Genomic DNA, 21,815 nt, shown 5'->3' with positions numbered 1-21,815 from the left:
CCGGATGTTTGTAGATTGCTGGGAAGGCACATGATGATGTAAGAGGCGGTGTCATGTGGACATGGGAGAGAAGACGCCATCCTAACGGAGTCGGAGATGTGTTAACGTTACGTGCTTCAGAATAAAAGAACTTGTGCCTTGCAATCCATAACATTGTTTAGCGTCTATTGTGCGACATATCACTTGGTTGCTTTGCACCACGCTGGCCTGCAGCACGTCAGCCTACAGGGCCGGGCATTCAGGAGGAACCCAAGTGCTTCCCCTCATGGTAATCTCCAAACCTCGAGTCCGCAACCTGCTCAGCTCCACCTGTACTCTTCCCTTTTTATCGAGAAACATTAAAGCTTGGCAACTGTGTTATGGACACATACTGCAGTCATAATTGGACTTGCACAGCTGTACTGTGTTTGAAATGCTGGAAATGTGTGACTGTCCACAGTACATAAATTCAATGGTTGGATGTGCCATTTGTGTCCTTGATAGAGATGCCCTTTCTCAACTCTGTCCGATTGGACTTCCTTCATTACCTTTGCTGCAGAGTAGTGTATAGGTGTAAATATTTCAGAGGAAATAATATAAAAGCATTCAGGGGTGATAAATAATTGAAAACATTCATTTATTGGGAAGAAGATTCCATTAATACTATTATTTTAAAATAAGGCTAATAACAAGTAAATCCAACACAGGTAGAGGCCGTTCAGCCCGTCGTGCCTGCGCAAGCACCACACCAACCCATCCACACAATATCCAAAGAAGGAAATGCAAAAAAAAGTTTTTAAATAATGAAATAAATTGGTTTTGTTGTAGTTTTTGTAGCTTTTGTACGTTTTTCCCCTTTTTCTTCCCCTCAAGGAAGGGGGCATGTGCTTGGTCAAAAACATACATCAACCACCCCCCCCCCCCGACAAGACCCCCAGCACTCCGTACACAATCACCAATCAACCCTCAAACTACCGAAAAGTCTTATCAACATCCCCATACCCCTCTATCCCCATAACTTCCAGGTACCTATCTAATTCTAATTTAAACTTATCTACTTTTACTGCTGCCACTACCTTTCCAGGGAAACCATTCCCTGCATTAACCACTCTCTGAGTGAAAGTCCCCTACCTTGATACCGTCTTAACTCTCCTCTTATTTACTCTCAGGCTACGGCTCCTGGTCTACTCTGTTGAATAATTAATCTGCACTTATTTTATCTACACCTTTCATTATCTTAAACATCTCCATCATATCTCCTCGTACCCGCCTCCTTTCTCTTGAATAAAGCCCTGTCTCCTTCAGCCGCTCCTCATAGGTAGCTCGGCCTGGAATCAATCCAGTAGCCTGACACTGAACCTTCTCTATGGCATCTATGTACTTCTGGAACTGTGGTGACCAAAATTGCACACAATATTCAAGATCTGGCCCTCACCATAAAACTGTGCTGCCTGCTTACCTCCCATATCTATGACCACCCCCAGATCGTTCTCCTGTGTGTCATGCTCCAAAATTACCCCTTGCTTCCTGTAATCTCTATTTTCATTGTTCTTTCCCATCTCCAACACCTTACACTTGCTCAGGTTAAATTCCATCTGCAGGTATTTTGCCCAAACCATGCAAGTATCAATACTTTCCTGAATCTGATCACCACCCCTTCTGCCCTCCACCTTACCTCCAAGCTTTGTATCATCTGCAAATTTGGAAAGCTTACTCTTTACCCCATTATCACAATCGTTGATGTAAATAATGAATAATAATAGTCCGAGTACTGATCCCTGAGGTACCCCGCTACTTACATCCTCCCAGCAAGACATCCTCCCACTCACACCCACTCTTTGCTTCATATCACGAAGGCAGTTTGCAATCCAATTACACTCTAGATATACTATGTCCACTCTCAATATACTATATCCCTCATCCACCCAATCAGACACTGCTTTATAGAACTCTAAAAGATTTGTTAAACAGGAACTACCTTTGGTCAACCCATGCCGACGACCTTTAATTAGTTTGTATTTATTTAAATGGTTCCTCATCTGGTCCTTAATTAATGTCTCCAACACCTTCCCCACAACTGAAGTCAAACTAACAGGTCTTTCGTTTCCAAATTCTTCTCTGGATCCCAATCCTCCGGTTCCTGTCCTGACTCCAGGGAACTATTGAAAATATCCGTTAACATCTCGCTTACCTGCTCAACCACCTCCATCAATACTCTCGGGTACATATTATCTGGACTCGGAGCCTTATCTACTCTTGGATTACCGAGCTGTTCCTTTACTTCCTCCACTCCAACCTGGATCTTCTGTCAAAGCCCTTCCTCACCTCCTCGATAGATACTCTCAGCTATTGGCAATTCTCATGAATGTTCTTGTGTAAAAGTTAAAGCAAAATACCTGTTTAATAAGCCTGCCATCTCACTTTCATCACTAACCACTCTCCCAGTGCCATTCCTCAATGTGCCCACACTGGTCCTAACCTGTTATTTTCTCCTGATATACTTAAAGAAAGTCTTGTTATTATGTATAATATTCTTAGCCATGTCCTTCTCATCCTCTCTTTTGCCTTGCTGAGTTATTTTCTTAACTTGCCTCTGTTTACTTCAATAATGATATAAATCTAACTCCAGTCCTGTTATTTTAAACCTAATAAATGCCTTCTGCTTCTCATTTATAGCATTCCTTATGTCACTACTCAACCATCCTGGTCTCTTTCGGTTTCTAGTTTTACACCTCGTTGGAATGTACTTACTCTACACTCCACACATTTGGTCCTTGATGGTTTCCCATTTCTCTGATACTGATTGTCCTGTTGTTAGAGTCTCCCAATCTCCATCACCCAATTCTCTCCTCATACCCTCAAGGTTTGCCTTCCTGAAATCTAATAGCCTTACTCTACTGTTCTGAACTCTAACCCTTCACAGAATATTTTAGTTTTTATCTTTTGATTTTGGTGTTATTCTCAACATGTTTGTGCGTCACAATTTAAGTGTTTGAGATCGCTTCATTGTGACTTTTGAGTTGAGATCTCTTTGTACTCCTCATAGCGGCCATGACGAAATAGATAGCGACGGTATCTTCTAAATTGGGTGGAGAGTCAATGATTTTTGTCCAAATGTTTGCGAATTTTTTTTTTATTGTTATTAAATTTTTTGCATTTCAACGTTTGCAGCATAAAAACGTTTAAGATTGAATGAAGAAAACTTTAAAAATCTGACTCGTACCGGAAGTAAGTTTTCGCGCGAGATTGTAAATTCTTCATTCATTTTGATCCTTCCGGTGTATTGAGACCAGTTAAATACAAGACACTTCCGTTGTTCGAATGATATGGACGAAGATCTCGTACTTAGCGAAACAAGCGAAGCTGAAGAAGGTGAAGAAACGGAATACATAACTTCGGCCGAATTGATCGAAAAATTAGAAAACGTAAGTTTTGTTTTTGTGTTTTGAGGGTTTGTTCCTTGTGGGTCTTGGGAGCGGAGAACTTAGTCTTTGGAAATGATGAAGTTAGATCTGGACGGTGTGGGCTCCACCTTTGGTACAGAAATCACAGGGACTTCTTGGAAACGTTTGTGAGTTCGTTCTGCGTTTTATATTGATTGAGAAGACCATTTGATCACGTGGAGTCTCTCTCTGTCTCTGTCTCTCTCTGTCTCTGTCTCTGTCTCTGTATCTGTCTCTGTCTCTCTCTGTCTCTGTCTCTGTCTCTCTCTGTCTCTGTCTCTGTCTCTGTCTCTGTCTCTGTCTCTGTCTCTGCTCTCTCTGCTCTCTCTGCTCTCTCTGCTCTCTCTGCTCTCTCTGCTCTCTCTGCTCTCTCTGCTCTCTCTGTCTCTCTGTCTCTCTGTCTCTCTGTCTCTCTGTCTCTCTGTCTCTCTGTCTCTCTCTCTCTCTCTCTGTCTTTCTGTCTCTCTGTCTCTCTCTCTCTCTCTCTCTCTCTGTCTCTCTCTCTCTCTCTGCTCTCTCTCCCTCTACCTCGACCTCTACCTCTACCTCTACCTCTACCTCTACCTCTAGCTCTACCTTGACCTCTACCTCTCTGCTCTCTCTTTCTCTCTCTCCCTCTACCTCTACCTCTACCTCTCTACCTACCTCTCTCTCTACCTCTCTCTCTACCTCTCTCTCTACCTCTCGCTACCTCTCTCTACCTCTCTCTACCTCTCTCTACCTCTCTCTACCTCTCTCTACCTCTACCTCTCTCTACCTCTCTCTACCTCTACCTCTCTCTACCTCTACCTCTACCTCTCTCTACCTCTACCTCTACCTCTACCTCTACCTCTACCTCTACCTCTACCTCTACCTCTCTCTACCTCTACCTCTACCTCTACCTCTCTCTACCTCTACCTCTACCTCTCTCTACCTCTACCTCTACCTCTCTCTACCTCTACCTCTCTCTACCTCTACCTCTCTCTACCTCTACCTCTCTCTACCTCTACCTCTCTCTACCTCTACCTCTCTCTACCTCTACCTCTCTGCTCTTTCTCTCTCTCTCCTACCTCTCTACCTCTCTACCTCTCTGCACTTTCTACCTCTCTACCTCTCTACCTCTCTGCACTCTCTACCTCTCTACCCCCTCTCTCTACCTCTCTACCCCTCCCTGCACTCTCTCTCCCTCTCTCTCTACCTCTACCTCTCTCTGCTCGCTCTCTCTCTGCTCTCTCTGCTCGCTCTCTCTCTGCGCTCTCTCTCTCCCCTCTCTCTCTGCGCTCTCTCTGTGCTCTCTCTCTCTGCTCTCTCTCTCTGCTCTCTCTCTCTCTCTCTCTCTGTCTCTGCGCGCTCTCTCTCTCTCTCTCTCTCTCTCTCTCTCTCTCTCTCTCTCTCTCTCTCTCTCTCTCTACCTCTCTCTCTCTCTCTCTCTCTCCCTCTACCTCTCTGCACTCTCTCTCTCTCTCTACCTCTCCCTCTACCTTTCTGCTCTCTCTCTCTCTCTCTACCTCTCCCTCTACCTCTCTGCACTCTCTCTCTCTACCTCTCCCTCTACCTCTCTGCACTCTCTCTCTCTCCCTCTCCCTCTACCTCTCTGCACTCTCACTCTCTCTCTCTCTCTCCCTCTACCTCTCTGCACCCCTCTCTCTCTCTCTCCCTCTACCTCTCTGCACCCCTCTCTCTCTCTCTCCCTCTACCTCTCTGCCCCCCCCTCTCTCTCTCTCCCTCTACCTCTCTGCACCCCCTCTCTCTCTCTCTCCCTCTACCTCTCTGCACCCCCTCTCTCTCTCTCCCTCTACCTCTCTGCACCCCCTCTCTCTCTCTCCCTCTACCTCTCTGCACCCCCTCTCTCTCTCTCCCTCTACCTCTCTGCACCCCCTCTCTCTCTCTCTCCCTCTACCTCTCTGCACCCCCTCTCTCTCTCTCCCTCTACCTCTCTGCACCCCCTCTCTCTCTCTCCCTCTACCTCTCTGCACCCCCTCTCTCTCTCTCCCTCTACCTCTCTGCACCCCCTCTCTCTCTCTCCCTCGACCTCTCTGCACCCCCTCTCTCTCTCTCCCTCGACCTCTCTGCACCCCCTCTCTCTCTCTCCCTCGACCTCTCTGCACCCCCTCTCTCTCTCTCCCTCGACCTCTCTGCACCCCCTCTCTCTCTCTCCCTCGACCTCTCTGCACCCCCCTCTCTCTCTCTCCCTCGACCTCTCTGCACCCCTCTCTCTCTCTCTCTCTCCCTCGACCTCTCTGCACCCCTCTCTCTCTCTCTCTCTCCCTCGACCTCTCTGCACCCCCTCTCTCTCTCTCTCCCTCGACCTCTCTGCACCCCCTCTCTCTCTCTCCCTCGACCTCTCTGCACCCCCTCTCTCTCTCTCCCTCTACCTCTCTGCACCCCCCTCTCTCTCTCTCCCTCTACCTCTCTACCCCCTCTCTCTCTCTCCCTCTACCTCTCTACCCCCTCTCTGCACCCCCTCTCTCTCTTACCCCTCTCCGCACCCCCTTCTCTCTCTCTCTACCCCTCTACCTCTCTTTGTCCGCACCCCCCCCCTCCGCACCCCCTGGAATGCATAGTAGCTTTGCTGTGATAAAAGACTGGCCCTGGATTTTTGCATCATCAAATCAGTCCTTTCCATAAAGACCGATTGCATGAAAATGTCCCTTCATCACGTCCTCTCAGCGTGCGCCTTGATGGCTCATTCCAGCCCCCATCTCGGAAGGCAGGTATTTTAAAACTGAGCACATATGAACCATGTTTTCAAGTAAGGCATCTTTGTCTTCTCCTCCATCTGCTGGTCACCTCCCCCCCCCACCCCCTCCAATGTCGACACTTTGTATCCAGTTTTGTGATCCCTCCACAATGGCACGTGTCTTCCCTCAGGCTTGGCTGAATGAGAAATTTGCTCCCGATCTCCTGGAGACAAAGCAGGACGTTGTGGACAACATGATGTTACATCTTCAGAACATGGTGCATGGTACTCGCATTCATGTAAAATAAATTGATTTGCAGGTATACATCTAGTATGGAGTGCACCGTTGCTTTTTTATTACAATGTGGCGAAATATGCAGCTGTTCAACTTCGCAATGCAGATCACCAGAATGGCACTTTGCAGCTGAAATTCTTCAGCAGCACCAATTACATTCTGCTTATTAAACCACCTTAAGAACTGTCCAAAATGATCGTCATGTTCACGATTGAACAAAGTAGGAAGGGAAAGGGGGGCGGAGGGTGGGGGGGGAGGCTACTCCTTCAGGACTTTAAATGCTTTTTGAAAATGTCGAGTTGAAACCTGCAATGAGCTGCAAAAATACAAATCCAGATCAATAGACGGGGAAATGAACTCAAACACATTGCGTTCAGCATGCATGACATCACTGTGGCAACGGACCTCACGCCGAGCCTATAGCTTGATCAAAATCGGCCCACACATCATACTGACACGGCATGCGTCGCTTCGCAGCCGACCACACTGATTTCATGGCTGTCCAGTGCTAGTGGTATCCCACATTACGTTTTCACATGTGTGCGTGAGTTGTTTCACAGGCAGGGCAAGACCTCGACATTCGTCCCATCCCCCGGAATGGGCATTAAACCGGGCGTCCTGTCTGCTCGCATTAGTTGGTGGTCGTTTGTGAAGAGTAGACCAAGCTATTGCCGACACAATGAACAAATTTCTGTCCTAACCTTTGTCAAATGTCAGGCCTGGCCAGTTGGTTTGTGAAAGACTTGGGCCAATTTTCCACCGGTGACCACCACAGGAACCTGGGAATAATTGTGGCCGTTTAAGATGAAGAAGTGTGCGCGTGTACTTTTGGCTTTGTGTACTGTATTCGTGTTCAACGAGTGCATGCCCTCTCTTGACTTTTGACATGACTGAATTTGATCGTTCTCTCAAACTACGTCACGGTTGCTTCACTATCGCACGGAGATTAGGGTACTGGTTCTTCCTGGACACCGGCGTATAAAACAAAATGGCACCCCACTCGTTGCTGGATGAGTTGGTGCAGATTGTCGGCCGTATTTGAACCGGCAACATTAACGATGAAGCAAAGGAAATCGGCGGCTGGCACGCTGGTACCTTTTATAAAACCAAAGGTAAGACCATTTACTGATTGCGGTAAATCTGACAAATGTGTGCTGCTCAGAGGTTTGACGAGTCTGGGGTACACTTCACATGTAGATCGTATGAAGTCTGCTCCAAATGCCCTACAAGTACGCCTTCGATGCTGACTGTTTGTCACACCCTGCGGTGGAAACCATGACAAGAAATCTGAGAGATCGCGTGGCTGTTCCTTCCTGTATGCAATGTGAGACCATACACGACGTCAACTGCTAAAAACACCAAAATCGGGATTGATATAAACTCCATAAAGGACGTCCTTTGAATGTATTAAACTGTTAATAGTGTCAACCAAGTTTCTGGTTACAGAGATCACAGATGATGTCAAAGTGCACCTATTGTTGCTTTAATAATGCATCTTCCTGATGATAGTGGTGTGGCTCGATTGACAAAGGCCTGATATTTGAAAACATTCATGAAAGTGAAATTGTCCATTGGAGAATACAAATATCACCCATGCATGCAAAAAAAAACGATGATGGTACCATAGAAAATCCTCCTTTGACTCATAATAATCAGAAAAACTCTGACTACATGCTTATGTTTCGTTTTGACTTGAAAAGTCTGATTGTTTTTTTTTTTTTAATGAAAGAATGACTACTTTGGAGGGGGGAGGTCTTGAAAAGTGTTGTGGAAATATTAATAATTTTGGATGACCCATTAGAATCCTTCATTTGGCGCTTCCTTTACCCCCCCCCCCCCCGACCTTCATCAAACAGCTGCAGACTCGTTTCATTTCTCGGAATACAGTTTCAAATTAAGGACAACAGATATTGTGTTGTACAAGTTTGGTTGTTCAGAAACACAAGTTGGATAACCTTTAAAAAGGGGGTGAAAGTACTGGACCAGGTAAAACCAGCGTTATTTATTTTTATACCTCAAACCAGAACTTTTAAAAATTGTTACATTTGGTGAATCATGTTTAATCCATGTCCTTTGGGATCCCTGAGTTAATTTCTCTGTGCTATAACTCGTACTCTTTTGACAGCACTGCCTGCCATGACTCGCCAAAGTCCAGAGGGAATATCTTGACCTTTGCCTGAAGTTGGGGGTTCCGTCCAGTTACTTGTGGAAAATATGTATTAAAGATTAAAAAGTTAAGGCTTCTCGCTCTCGGTCAAATGTGTTTGGGTCTATGTTGTAATGGTGTAGTACATATGTCTGAAATGTGTTTGTATGTCAGGATGAAAATTTGCATCAAGGTCATGTTGGTGAACCCAAAAGCACCATTCATCAACTTGAGCTTGAGAGGTTGCGGTTTGTGCTCACGTCGTACCTGCGCTCTCGCCTCAGGAAGGTAATTTACCCCTAATTTCAAAACGTGTCTGCGCAACATTGTTTTTTTTTCCCAATTTACAGCACGAGTAGCTTGTCCAAGTGGATTATTAACACGGTCGTCCAGATTTACTTTCCCACCATATTTTGTTTTTGGTGCTGGGTGATTGGTTCGTGTTTTGCTGATGGTGAGGCCTGCGCTGTCCCCAGATTGAGGCGTATTTTCCTCACCTTCTGGAACAACAGAGAAGCCAGACTGGAGAGGATCTTTTGAGGCTTTCCCCCGATGAATACATTTTTGCTGAAGAGTACGTATGTCTGTACCCTTTCCCCATCGTTTCTATTTTACATCGTCACTCACTCCACACCCTTTTCCATTTCCCTCTAAATACTAATCCCCCTCCACCCACCCCTCTTCCCCCAACTTTCTTCCCCTTTCTCCCAGTCTCATATTGATACCAGTTGCAAAACTATCTTAGAATTTTGTTAATGTCACAGTGGTTTAGAAAGTGACAACATCATTCTACTCATCTCCTTTCTGGCAACATGACAAAGCGTCGAATTTTAAACAATGTCGTTTGTCTGTCTCTTTGCACTCGTTTGCTATTAAGCACACATAATCTGTCAGGGAAGACACTGATGCATTGAACATTCATTAAAATACATTACATTATAATGAACAAAACGATCTTGGGTAACTGAATTGAAGTAATTAAAAATATCTATAATGTATAATTATCTCCAAGTACAAACAGTATCTCCAAGAAAATCCTCTTTATCTCTTTGATGATGACTTCACCCTCTGCAGTGTCATCCGTCATCCCTCATCCTTCAGACATGCAGGCCGAAGCCTCTGATCTTTCTTCAGACCTTGACAAAATCACAAGCTGGTCAAACACTTGGAATATGTCAATTTAGAGCCTGACAAATCTTACACTCTTACTATCTCTCTCCGAAAGGACTGTCCAAAAATAACCCTCCCATCTATGTACTTTCTTCACAATTTTTATTTTTTTTGTATACAATGTCGAGACTCGTGTAAGAGCTAACGCAGAACGTACAACAAGGGGAGCAGGAGACGAGAGGGAAGGACAAAACAATGGGCAACAGAGATATGAGGAGATCTGTGGAAGGGAGAGGGATGGGGTGGGGTACACAGGGTAAACAAGATGGACACTACAGGGACTTTCAGGAAGGAAAGCAGAGAATTTGAAGGAGGTGGATTAGCGGGGGTAGAAATGATCATGGTTTTGGATGGGGAAGGATAAGAGATGGTGGTGAACAGCTGTTTTGAAGACCTGGAGGGAAGGATGGGATTGATGAGTGTGGGAGTTTGTTCCAAAGGTGGGGAAAAAAGAGGAATGAGGGTGAAGGTGAGCAGTGATTCTTTATTTTGGTAGTTTTCCCAGAAGGGGGTTGATGGTAGACCTTGAGCACCCTATGGAAATATGGGTGAGGGGACATATATCAGAACAGGTGGTGGCAAGGCTGGAGAGGAGACAGTAGAAGACCACCGACCTACCTGTCGTGAGAGATCCAAAGACTCAGCCTCGTCGTGGGAGATACCATTGATCCTTAATGCCTTGGTTTCCACAGCGTGAAGCCAAGAAAGATGAGAGGCGGCAGCACCTGCCCAGAGGGGAGAGCATTCCTCCATCAGGCTGTGGAAGACAGCTTTGTATGTGGTCAGGAGCTCAGGTGTGCCAAGGAAGGACTTTGCACGATGGAGGATGCCCAGTCGGTGACTGGCTTTGGAGGCCACCTTGGAAATATGGCTTTCCCAGGAAAGATCATGGCAGATAGTGAGACTCAGACTGAGGATTGTTGAGAAAGTTTAAAGTGAAGAGGCTTCTGCTTGCCCGTCTGAGGGATGACAGAGGGTGGAGTCATCAGCAAAGAGATAAAGAAGATTTTCCAGAGAGTCGGAGAGATCATTGATGAAAACCAGAAAAAGAGCAGGGCCCAGAACCCTGCCTTGAGGAACTCCAGCCTGGATAGGAAGAGGGGATGAGAGAATTCCATTATGGGCCATATGTTGTCTGCGAGCCATGAGTGTAGATGTCCTTGCATACAATAGGAAAAGAGTTTGGTGAGCAGGCCACGGTGCTAGACTGTATCTAAGGCACGCAAAATGTCTCGGGATATGGCTCTGATTTCATGTCTGACATTGAGGATCTCCATCCATTGTTGGGAGAGCAGAAGTAGCATATCCAGGGAAGAGTGACCTGGGCTGAATCCAAATTGATGATCGGAAATCAAGCCATTGGAGAAGAGGAAGGATTTCATGTCTGAAGCGATGATGGATTCCATAACCCTGCTAATGATTGGGAGAAGGCTGATTGGTCTGCAGTTGCAGGGATTCTTTTTGTACCTTTTTTATGCAGAACGGTAATGTTTGCTGAATTCAGATGGCAGATGACCTTGAGCAAATGAGAGGGTGAATAGAACAGAGAGGGTGAGCAAGAACAGAGTAGCAGGTTTTTAGGACACGTGGGCTGATGCCATCTGGACCGGTTGCAGAATCTGGGTCGAGGTTTGACAGCAAGCTCTGACATTCTTCTTGAAGAAATTCAGTAATTCACAACGTAGGGTCTCGCTATCGTCCATGATCTTTCTTGGCCAAACCACATTTCAAAGTTGGCCTCTAAAGCCAGCCGCCGATTGGACATTCTTGTCGTACAATATTCTTCATTGGCACACCTCAACTCCAATCCAGCTGGAAGGCCTTTATCTGCAGCTTTATGGAGTACTGCTCTTCCCTTTGGGTTGGCTATGCTGCCTCACATCTTGCTCGGCTTGACGCCATGGAAACCAAGGCCTTCAGTCAGTATCTGTCTTTTACCGCCTCCTCTTTGGTCTTGCATCTTCTGCTCTTTCTGTGCTTTATTCCCACCCAACACCCCCCCCCCCACAAAGTTTCTGCAGGGTGCATGTTGTCCACCTGTAACCCCCTTCTGTTGAAACTGTCTAAATCCAGGATCACTGCTCTCCTCCACTCATTTGATCCTTTTTTTTTTCTTCCCCTCCCCTGAAACCAACTTTCACATTCTCTTCAATCTCATTCTTCCCTCCAAGTCTTCAAGACAGCTGTTCAACACAATCTCAGATCGTCCCCAATCCAAATCCATGATCTTTCCTTTCCTCGTTAATCCCCATCCAAGCCGACCTCTTTCCAAGTGTACAGTTTTCCTTCCTGAATTTTCTTCTGTACACATATCGCCCACCCTGAATGACCTCCCTTTTCACTCATTCTTTCCCAAGTCTCCCTCTATTTTATCCCTCTTCTCTGCCCCACCCCCTCTCTTTCTACTGCTCCTTTTGTTCTGTCATGTCCTGATTCGTTCTCTATTCTAGCTCCTCCACCAGCCCTGACGTTTTATATAAAATAAATGTAATGAAATTAGATAAGATTAAAAAAAAATCATTGTAATTGAAAACTTTTTTAGCTCACCGGGAACGTAGTTGTGGGGACCTTATGGGGTGGTGCGTCATCCGTCCATCCGTCCACAAACAATTGCAACGTCTTCTTTGAAACTACACATACGATTTCGATGGAACTTGACCACAACCTTCACCACCTGTTGTATACCAAAGCTTGTTCATGGCATTAAAAAATCGGGCCTGAAGCGGGTCTACGGGGGGTTGCCTCCCAAAATATTTATTTTCTTTCTTTCTTCAAAACTACACACACAATTCCGATGAAACTTGATCACAACCTTCATCATCCGTGAGGTACCAAAGTTTGTTCATGGCAATAAAAAAAAATCTGGGTCTGAGAGGGGTCAAGCGAGTTTACGGGGGGGTTGCACCCCCAAAGTAGGTGTTTGCTTTCTTCTCCAAAACCACACACACAATTTTGATGAAACTTGACCACAACCTTCATCACCGGCAAGGTACCAAAGTTTGTTCACACACTGAAAACAAATCAAGGTCGAGGGAGGTTTACAGTGGGGAGGGGAGATGTAGAGGGGGGGGTTGCCCCCAAAAAAAGGTATTTTGACTTCTCAGAAACTACACACATGATTTCAATGAAACTTGGCCACAACCTTAATCACCCTTGATGAAACAGTTTGTTCTCAGAAAAAAAAAATAATCAATTGGTATTTACCTTCCTTTGCATACTGTATTTTGCATACATCCATCCTTTGCATACTGTATTTTGTGGGTCATCCATGCCTACCAGTGGTTCCCTAGTTTTCTTATCCAGGCAATACCAGGGGTATTGCCCCTATTTTTATTATCATTTATGACGAGGTTAAACTTAATATTCTCCATACTAGCTCTGAGATAAAATATATATTTTTATATATTTTTATATATATATATATATATATCAGCCTGGTGTTGGCGCAGTGGTTAGGGCAGCGGCTTGGGAACCAAAAGGTCCTGAGTTCAAGCCCCGTTGGGCCACTGAATTAATACACCAGGGGGTTGACTCAGCCTGTCATCCTTCCGAGGTCGGCGAAATGAGTACCAGTGTACTGGGCCGGTGTATACCCTGGTTAAAATAGGTGTACCATATCCCTGTGTTGTAAGAGGCAACTAGGGTTGCGTCAGGAAGGGCATCCGGCGTAAAACATGTGCCAAATCACGATGCGGATCATGCGAATGATCCGCTGTGGCGACCCCGAACGGGAGCAGCCGAAAGAAGAAGATATATATATATATATATATATATATATATATATATATATATATATATATATATATATATATATATATATATATATATATATATATATATATATATATATTTGCGAAGCCTGGTGTTGTCGCAGTGGTTAGGGCAGCGGCTTGGGATCCAAAAGGTCCTGAGTTCAAGCCCCGTTGGGCCACTGAATTAATACACCAGGGGGTTGACTCAACCTGTCATCCTTCCGAGGTCAGCGAAATGAGTACCAGTATACTGGGCCGGTGTATACCCCGGTTAAAATAGGTGTACCATATCCCTGTGTCGTAAGAGGCGACCAGGGTTGCGTCAGGAAGGGCATCCGGCGTAAAACATGTGCCAAATCACTATGCGGATCATACGGATGATCCGCTGTGGCGACCCCTAACGGGAGCAGCCGAAAGAAGAAGAAGAAGAAGATATATATTGTTGCGAATTCGCGATCGGCCGCGTTCCTCGAATGGCAGCCGCGTCGCCCACCGGACAGCCAATTCAGTCGTGACCCTCCTGGAACTACCGCCAGAAACCAGTCACGGGTGGGGGTTTAACCTCACCACAGCCCAGTCCGCATTCTACCCACGCGAGATAGGGTGAATCGCCGAATGTCGATATACCTAAGTACTCGCGCGGATAACCTACCGAGGAGCTGCACCGCGCCGCAGGTCGGCCTGGGACACGAACCGCTTAAGCGGTCCGTTCCGTTCTCAAGCGATAACCGAGCGGTGTTATCGCCGACCTCGACGGATCCGATTCTCTTTACCGGGCGTTCAAAACCCACTACTCATTCCACGATGCAAGATGGCTTTTTAAAAGGGAAATAGGACACGACGAACGGGATACATTGCACACAAGGACATTTATTCACTAAGCACATATTACACACACAACACAAGCAAGGCAGTAATGCAATGTACAGGCAAGAAATAGAAAACAAAAGCAATACGACCGACTATAATTATTATTTACAAGCACAGTTACTTAACAGGTTCTACTTGCAGGGACACGGCGCCACAGCAGTCATACAAAACAAAAGGAAAGACCCCCTCGTAGGCAAGGGGGTAGACTGGGTTCGTAGACCTTTATGGCCATGGGCCATGGATGACCGAATGGGCCCACGAGACCGTAGCAGGTTAACTGCACCCCCGTTAGTGGTCGTCGAGTCCCTCTCCCACGACCGTCAGCGTGGTGGCGCCTGGTTCCGGCCTCCCACGCGGCCGGCGAACCCTCTCCGGCACCCCTCGTCCGGACGCGCAGGTCCCCCACACAGCCGGCTCTGCTGCGCCTTCCGTCCGCGTCTCCACCAACTGGCCGCTCATGGGAACACGAGCGCAGGAACCAAGCGAGGAGAAGAAAAGTCCACAACCCAGAGCATGAACCAAGCGAGAGGCAGAGCGAAGCCCCAAGGGGTGACCATCGCCACGAGAGCCTCGCGTACGTCCTCCCTTTATAGGCCGGGGCTCCACCCTTCGCACCGCCCCGCTTCTGGCTCCACCTCCCTTCAAGAAGCTCCTTGAAAAGGGGCGTGCCCTCACTCCGACCGCCTCAAGCCGTGCATCCACCAATCGGAAGCGAGCTGCCCTGCCCCTTCCCTTCACACCAAGCGCGGGAAAAATAGGCAGGAAAAACCCCAAAGGCTCCACAAGAGCTTTTGTTCTGCCAATCCTTCCCGCGTTCTCGGACGGTTCCCGACGCGGAAACCGTCGTAGCGCGGACCGTGGAGGATGGCGTTCGGAAGCGGGGATGGTGGTGGTTGTTGTGAGGGAAATTGTTGCGTGGTTGGCGTTGTGACGTACTTGGTGGCGGTTGTTGTTTGCATGTAGGTTTGTTCTGTACTTGGCGTTGCGGCGTACTTGGTGGCGGTTGTTATTTGCGTGTAGGTTCAAAATAACGATAGGTAAAGAAAAACTGCTATCTCAGAGTCCCAGCCTGGTGAGCACGAAGAAATCCCTCGAAACAACGGTGGGGAAACCTATCTGAACACTCACTTACCGGCATAGCTAATCTAAGGAACCTTTATGGTGTATTGCGAATTTCCACAGCCGTAGCACTACCCCCTCCCCTTTTTACAGACACGTCCTGAGTCGTCAAATTTTCGTGTGCCATCATGTGTAAGTTCTCCCCTCGTACGATTTACCTTCGGATCCCTGAGTGCGACATTTAGGGTATTCATGTCCCAAAAAAAAAAACCTAGGCTGACTAACTAAACAAACCCACACATACACAGACTTAAATAAATTGCCGGCGCTAAGTCACATGCCGGGGGCGTAAAACACATTTACAATTACATCTTAACAACTTATAATTTTACACTACCCCATGGCCCAGGATTTATGGACTCTGGAGAAAAGTGCAAAAGTCACAACCGGTGCATGGGCCGCCAGTGCAGTCACGTGTTGCAACTGCCTTCAGGGCAGTCCTTGCAGCTTGCGCGATGATCCTGGCGCACATGGTGATGAACAGGTGGGGGCGGGGGATGCAAAACAGAACAGCGGCAAAAATTAACCAAGGCAGCAGGCATGGGCCCAAGGCAAAGGCAGGCAGGCAAGGCATGGCATGACAAGGCCGTTGTTGCAAACAGCCGGCAGACGATCAACCTGCACAGGCCTTGCAGCAATAGCCAGCAGATGAACTGACCGGCACAGGCCTCGTAGCAAACACAGCCAGCAGATGAAGTTGGCCAGCCTTTGCCGTTCAGTGGAGGTTGGTGGAGGGAGTGCGGTGGTGCTGGCCACTCGGAAGGCGGGCTCGGACCTACCCTACTGTGTCCCCCTCCAAACCTATCGCCGTTGCCTGTCTCTGTCCATACCCACCCTCTTTATTTGTCAAAGATCAATTGAGCCCCAACTTATTTTTTTTGTTTTTATTTTTATTTTTACTTCCCCCTCTATAACTCGTCTCCTAACTCCCTTTATCGTCCTTGTTCGGCTAACCTATCATGTCCTAACCTACTCCCAACCCCTACGTTCCCTTCCTGGAGGGGAATAAGGGAGAGCTAGCGTCCTGTGTCGAGGCCCAATTCAAGCCTCAGAATGGCCTCCTCAGATCTCAGCGATGTCAACCCAAAATGGGTCCAGCGGCCCACAACGAAAGGGATGGATGGTGCGGAGGGGTACACTTCCTATCTATCCTAACCATTTAACTTTTAACTACCCCGGGGCTTTCAACAAGCGCCTCTCGCTTAAACTATCGGTTCTAACAACCAAGATTCCAGTCGCCTGTGTTGGTGTCCTCACAAATTTCGGGCCATGCCCTCCAATTTTCCTCCTGTGCCCTCACACGGTCTCATGGCTGGGACGCGTGGCTCCCTTGGCAGGAACTACCCTCTGCCGATTCTCCAACAATGGCACCCCCGGGCACTACACTGCCTCCGAGCCTACCAGCTCCCTAAAACTGGGGAGTGCCCTCTCTGGCGACTCTCCCTCGATGCTCACGTGGCGTGTTGGCGCCCCGGGTCCCTTTCCGAGGGTCCCACGTGCCCAGTACACTGCCCCCGTGGCATTTGGCGCCACAGTCCCCACATCATGTGGGGCCACCCGTGCCCACTACACTATCCCTGCCCCCACTGGACCCTTGGCCTACTGCTGCCGACTAGCCCGGTGCCCGGGGTACCCACTAAGTGATACTCACCGTTAGTAGCCACACTCCCAGCCCGTCAACAGGGCTCCTGCACCCTTCTAAATGGGTTTCGAGCCTACACTCCCACCAACAGCAAAACGACCTCCATTTTGTCAATTTGACTAACCCCCTAACTCACTTTACACTGACCCCAGGGTCCCTTGGGTAGGAGTCACTCCTCCCCCCAATCACTCATCGCACCATGCATTCCACATTCACTCCATTTACTCAGGCCGGCTGGCCTCACTCACTCATCAAGTACATATTTCCATTTCACTCCTCTTCTCACACATTGCTGATCACTGCCATTCTGCTCACTACATCCCTCAACTAACTCTTGCTCCCTCGTCATCCCTTTCACTATAGCACGTTCCATTTATTCTTCGTAGCTTAGCTACGTCCCCTGTACACACTCAAAGTCTGTCCTTGTCCTCAAAATCATTTTCCATTTCCCTTCCTAAGTCTAAACTACAATCCCTCTAACTAATCCATTCCACGGGCCCCATGAGGACTTATCCCTGCCCCATGGAGCCGGTCTTGCTCAACTAACCCATCCCCCTAACTAGTTGCATCCTGTGCCCAGCAGGGGGTCTTCCACCCCTTGCCCAGGAATCCTATTCACCCGAAGCGAGGCTTGCTTCTTTTTTTTTTTTAATATGCGCGCACCAGCGTGGAAACTCGCAACCTATGCACCTTGCACCTTGTCCCTCATGGACGGCCCCATCCGGCAGGGATTCACCCTCCTGCCGGATTTCAACCACACGAGCAGCCACGACGTCACCCTGCGCATTCAAAGGCAAGCCTCGCGTTTCGAGGGGTTCCCCACGCGAACACATGTGCTCTGCCCGTTGGAGCTTCACACACACTCGCGTGGAGAACCTGTCCGGTCCAAATCCATTATCCCAGCCTAGCTTCTGTCCATCGCGGGATCGGCTAACATCCACCGCTGGCATTTACGGACCGGGTTTCACTCCCGCAAGCGCGCACGTGGCGGTCTCGTGCTAAGCATGGCCCGAACCTCGCGCTCGCTGCTGGGTAAACCCGGCGCGGTCCCCATTACAGCTACGGCCACTACCTGGCCTTTGTCCTTCACCTGTCGCCGTCGTCGTCTCCATTCCCTCCACGCGCTCAAACTCCCGCGTGTCACGAGACTCACACACCTCACCATCACACTCACTCTCGGACATGCGGTTGTGTGTTCCCGCATGTCCACTGTCATTTCCCTCACATACAGCGACCTCACACACGCTGTCTCTCTCACACACACTCTTCTACTCACACATGGGGTTTGTCACACACACCCCTTCACTCACGCACGGCATGCTGGGAAGCACGCATTTTACCACACTTGTGAGCACACACTTCGACACCACACACACCGGGACCACACTCGCAACCACACTGAGGACTCGTGCCACCACAAGGGTTCCCGGGGCCTCCACACCCCCCAAGCTCGGCGTGCACCCGTTCGCAGCAGTCGCCCCCTCAACCTCGCTTGACACGACCGATTCCACCTGGTTGTGATCAGCTTCAAGGGAGAATAGCGTCTCCCTCCATTCCCGAAGGAGGCCATCCAGCTGCTCGCACCGGGTCACAAAACATTCTGGCAGCTCCCCCTCATGGTCCTCCACTACCTCAATGTGTGTGTGCTCGTCCTTAACCCCATCTTTATCGTGCAGTCTCTCCTCTATTTTTTCTATCTCCTGCGTCTCTATACATTTTCTCTCCTGATTCCTTATTTCTGTTTCTTCCTGGTTCCATTTTCCTTCCCATTTGAGTCGTTCTTCCTCTCTGAGCCCCATTAGCTGTTCGTTCTCTTTCCGGAGTTTTTCGAGTTGTTCGTTATCATTCCGGAGTTTTTCCATCTCTGTGGACTCCAATTTTGCTCTCTCCTTGAGTTGATTAATTTCAAACTCGTATTGTTTTTGTTTTCTACCCCCACAGTCTCTCATGTTCTTTATTCTCCAATTTCATCGTTTCTTTCAATTGGCTCATTTCCTTCTTGTGTTTCATTCGCTGTTCTTTCACTACTCTTCCTTGCCTCCTCTCCTGTCCTTCCTTCTCCAATCTCGTGGTTTTCTTCATTTGGTTAATCTCCCTTTTGTGTTTCATTCGCTGTTCTTTGTCTATCTCCTCGCACTCCAGCCTCGCCTTTTCTTTCATTTGGTCAACCTCAAATTCATGTTCTTTTTGTTTTCTATCCCATTGTTCCTCTCGTTGTCTCCCTCAATTGTCTGATTTCTTCTTCCCGCTTCATTCGTTCTTCCTTCATTACTCTTTCTTGTTCCTCATTCTTTATTCTTGCCTTCGCTTTCAGATGTTCGATCTGTACAGTGTGGTTCCTTAACGTTTCATTCTCTGCTGTCGTTCTTTCTTCTCTCACCATCCTCAACTCGTTTTGTAATTCCATCTCTTTGTTTTGGTATTTCTGGAACTCAGAAGCTTCCTCTTCTCATTCTTTTCTCATCTCCGCACATTCCGACCTTGCTTTGGCTTCTAACTGTTCTTCCGTCTTGCCCTTGTGGTTTTCTACCCGTCTTCCCAGTTCCTCTGTCTCCATTTTTACCTCCAGTCCCAGCTTATCAACTCTTCGTCATTTCTTAAAGTCTTTTCTCGCACTCCACCGTTACGACCTTCAATCCCTCCTTTGTCTCCTCCTGGCTTTCTTTTAATTTTTCTATTGCCTTCGTTACCTCGTGTCTCGTCTTGCACGTTTCGGTCTCCCCGTTTAATTTTTCCCTCTGCGTCACCGTCACGACTCTCGCCCAACACGGCTCCCGTATTAATCGGTCCGTTCCCGCCTCCATTGCGGGCCTGACAGCAGTTGCACTCCCTCTCAGCTCGTTTGCCCCAGCACGTGGCGTCGCCATTATGCCTGCCTGCAGACATTGCCCCACTCGCCGCATTTCTTTTATTTCTTCTTTCATTCCGTTCTTTATTTTATTTGTGTTTGTATCCATCTTTTCGTTCATGCTTTTCATTTCGTTTTTCATTTCCTGCGCATTTGTTTTCATTCCGTTCATTGCCTGCAAAATCATGTTGAGTGCACTCGGCTGAGCCAATTCGGCAAGGATCGGGGGGTTTTGGCAAAGGAGGGGAGGGGAGGTATCATACACTGCGGCCTCTGCCGCTGTCGCGCCCATTTCGGGTTCTGGGTTTGGTTGTGGGGGAAATTGCTCCTGTACAATTAGCATTTCCTGCTCGGGGTTCTTGTCCTGGACCATGGATTCTACCATTTCCTCATTAGTTTCTAATACCCCCGGCGCCCGTTCCCCTTGAAAAGCCATCTTACTTTGTGGAATTTAATTTAACTCGCTCAAAATTTAATGGGAAAGGTGGGGGGGGGGGTTGCTTCGCACACCCCTGGTCCGATTCCCGTTCATTTAGTTGGAGATGGGGTGGATTCGAATCCCACACTCCTGAACACCAGTGTTGCGAATTCGTGCCCACCGGCGTGCGATCGGCCGCGTTCCTCTAATGGCAGCCGCGTCGCCCACCGGACAGACAATTCAGTCGTGACCCTCCTGGAACTACCGCCAGAAACCAGTCACGGGTGGGGGTTTAACCTCACCACAGCCCAGTCCGCATTCGACCCGCGCGAGATAGGGTGAATCGCCGAATGTCGATATACCTAAGTACTCGTACGAATAACCTACCGAGGGGCTGCACCGCGCTGCAGGTCGGCCTGGGACACGAACCGCTTAAGCGGTCCATTCCGTTCTCAAGCGATAACCGAGCAGTGTTATCGCCGACCTCGACGGATCCGATTCTCTTTTCCGGGCGTTCAAAACCCACTACTCATTCCACGATGCAAGATGGCTTTTTAAAAGGGAAATAGGACACGACAAACGGGATACATTGCACACAACGCAGGTCCCCCACGCAGCCGGATCTGCTGCGCCTTCCGTCCGCGTCTCCACCAACTGGCCGCTCATGGGACCACGAGCGCAGGAATCAAGCGAGGAGAAGAAAAGTCCACAACCCAGAGCATTAACCAAGCGAGAGGCAGAGCGAAGCCACAAGGGGTGACCAGCGCCACGAGACCAAAAACGAGAGCGAGAGCCTCGCGTACGTCTGCCCTTTATAGGTCGGGGCTCCACCCTTCGCTCCACCCTGCTTCTGGCTCCACCGCCCTTCGAGAAGCTTCTCGAAAAGGGGCGTTCCCTCACTCCGACCGCCTCACGCCGTGCATCCACCAATCGGAAGCGAGCTGCCCTGCCCCCTTCCCTTCACACCAAGCGTGGGGAAAATAGGCGGGAAAAACCCCACAGACTCTGCAAGAGCTTTTGTTCTGCCAATCCTGCCCGCGTTCTCGGACGGTTCCCGGCGCGGAAACCGTCGTAGCGTGGACCGTGGAGGATGGCGTTCAGAAGTGGGGGTAGTGGCGAAGATGGTGGTGGTTGTTGTGAGGGAAATTGTAGCGTGGTTCACGTTGTGACGTACTTGGTGGCGGTTGTTGTTTGCATGTAGGTTTGTTGCGTGCTTGGCGTTGCGGCGTACTTGGTGGCGGTTGTTGTTTGTGTGTTGGTTCACAATAACGATAGGTAAAGAAAAACGGCTATTTCAGAGTTGCAGCCCTCTAAACAACGGTGGGGAAGCCTATCTGAACACTCACTTACCGGCATAGCTAATCTAAAGAACCTTTATGGTGTATTGCGAATTTCCACAGCCGTAACACGATATAAAACAAAAGCTCTAATATTAATATTGTTATATTTGTGGGGTAGATGGAGGAATTTTATA

General features: G+C 48.3%; 1 protein-coding gene across 2 annotated transcripts in view; it reads left to right on the top strand.

Moving 5' to 3' along the window:
* Positions 1-3,197: 3,197 nt before the first annotated feature.
* GINS4 (GINS complex subunit 4) overlaps positions 3,198-21,815 on the top strand; it is a 36,602-nt gene continuing 17,984 nt past the window's right edge. The window contains exons 1-4 of one of the 2 annotated variants that reach the window (XM_085855885.1): positions 3,198-3,404; positions 6,273-6,359; positions 8,697-8,810; positions 8,999-9,096. In XM_085855885.1, the coding sequence (XP_085712011.1) occupies positions 3,306-3,404; positions 6,273-6,359; positions 8,697-8,810; positions 8,999-9,096 (398 nt within the window). In that variant the 5' untranslated portion in view covers positions 3,198-3,305. The remainder of the gene's footprint in view (positions 3,405-6,272; positions 6,360-8,696; positions 8,811-8,998; positions 9,097-21,815) is intronic. The other variant, XM_085855886.1, reaches the window with a different exon arrangement.

Source organism: Eptatretus burgeri, chromosome 15 (genome assembly GCF_056783735.1).
Source record: "Eptatretus burgeri isolate ZD-2024b chromosome 15, Ebu_testis_v1, whole genome shotgun sequence".
Taxonomy (NCBI): Eukaryota; Metazoa; Chordata; class Myxini; order Myxiniformes; family Myxinidae; genus Eptatretus; species Eptatretus burgeri.
Note: the sequence above shows the minus strand (reverse complement) of the source record. Positions and strands in the feature narration are given on the sequence as shown.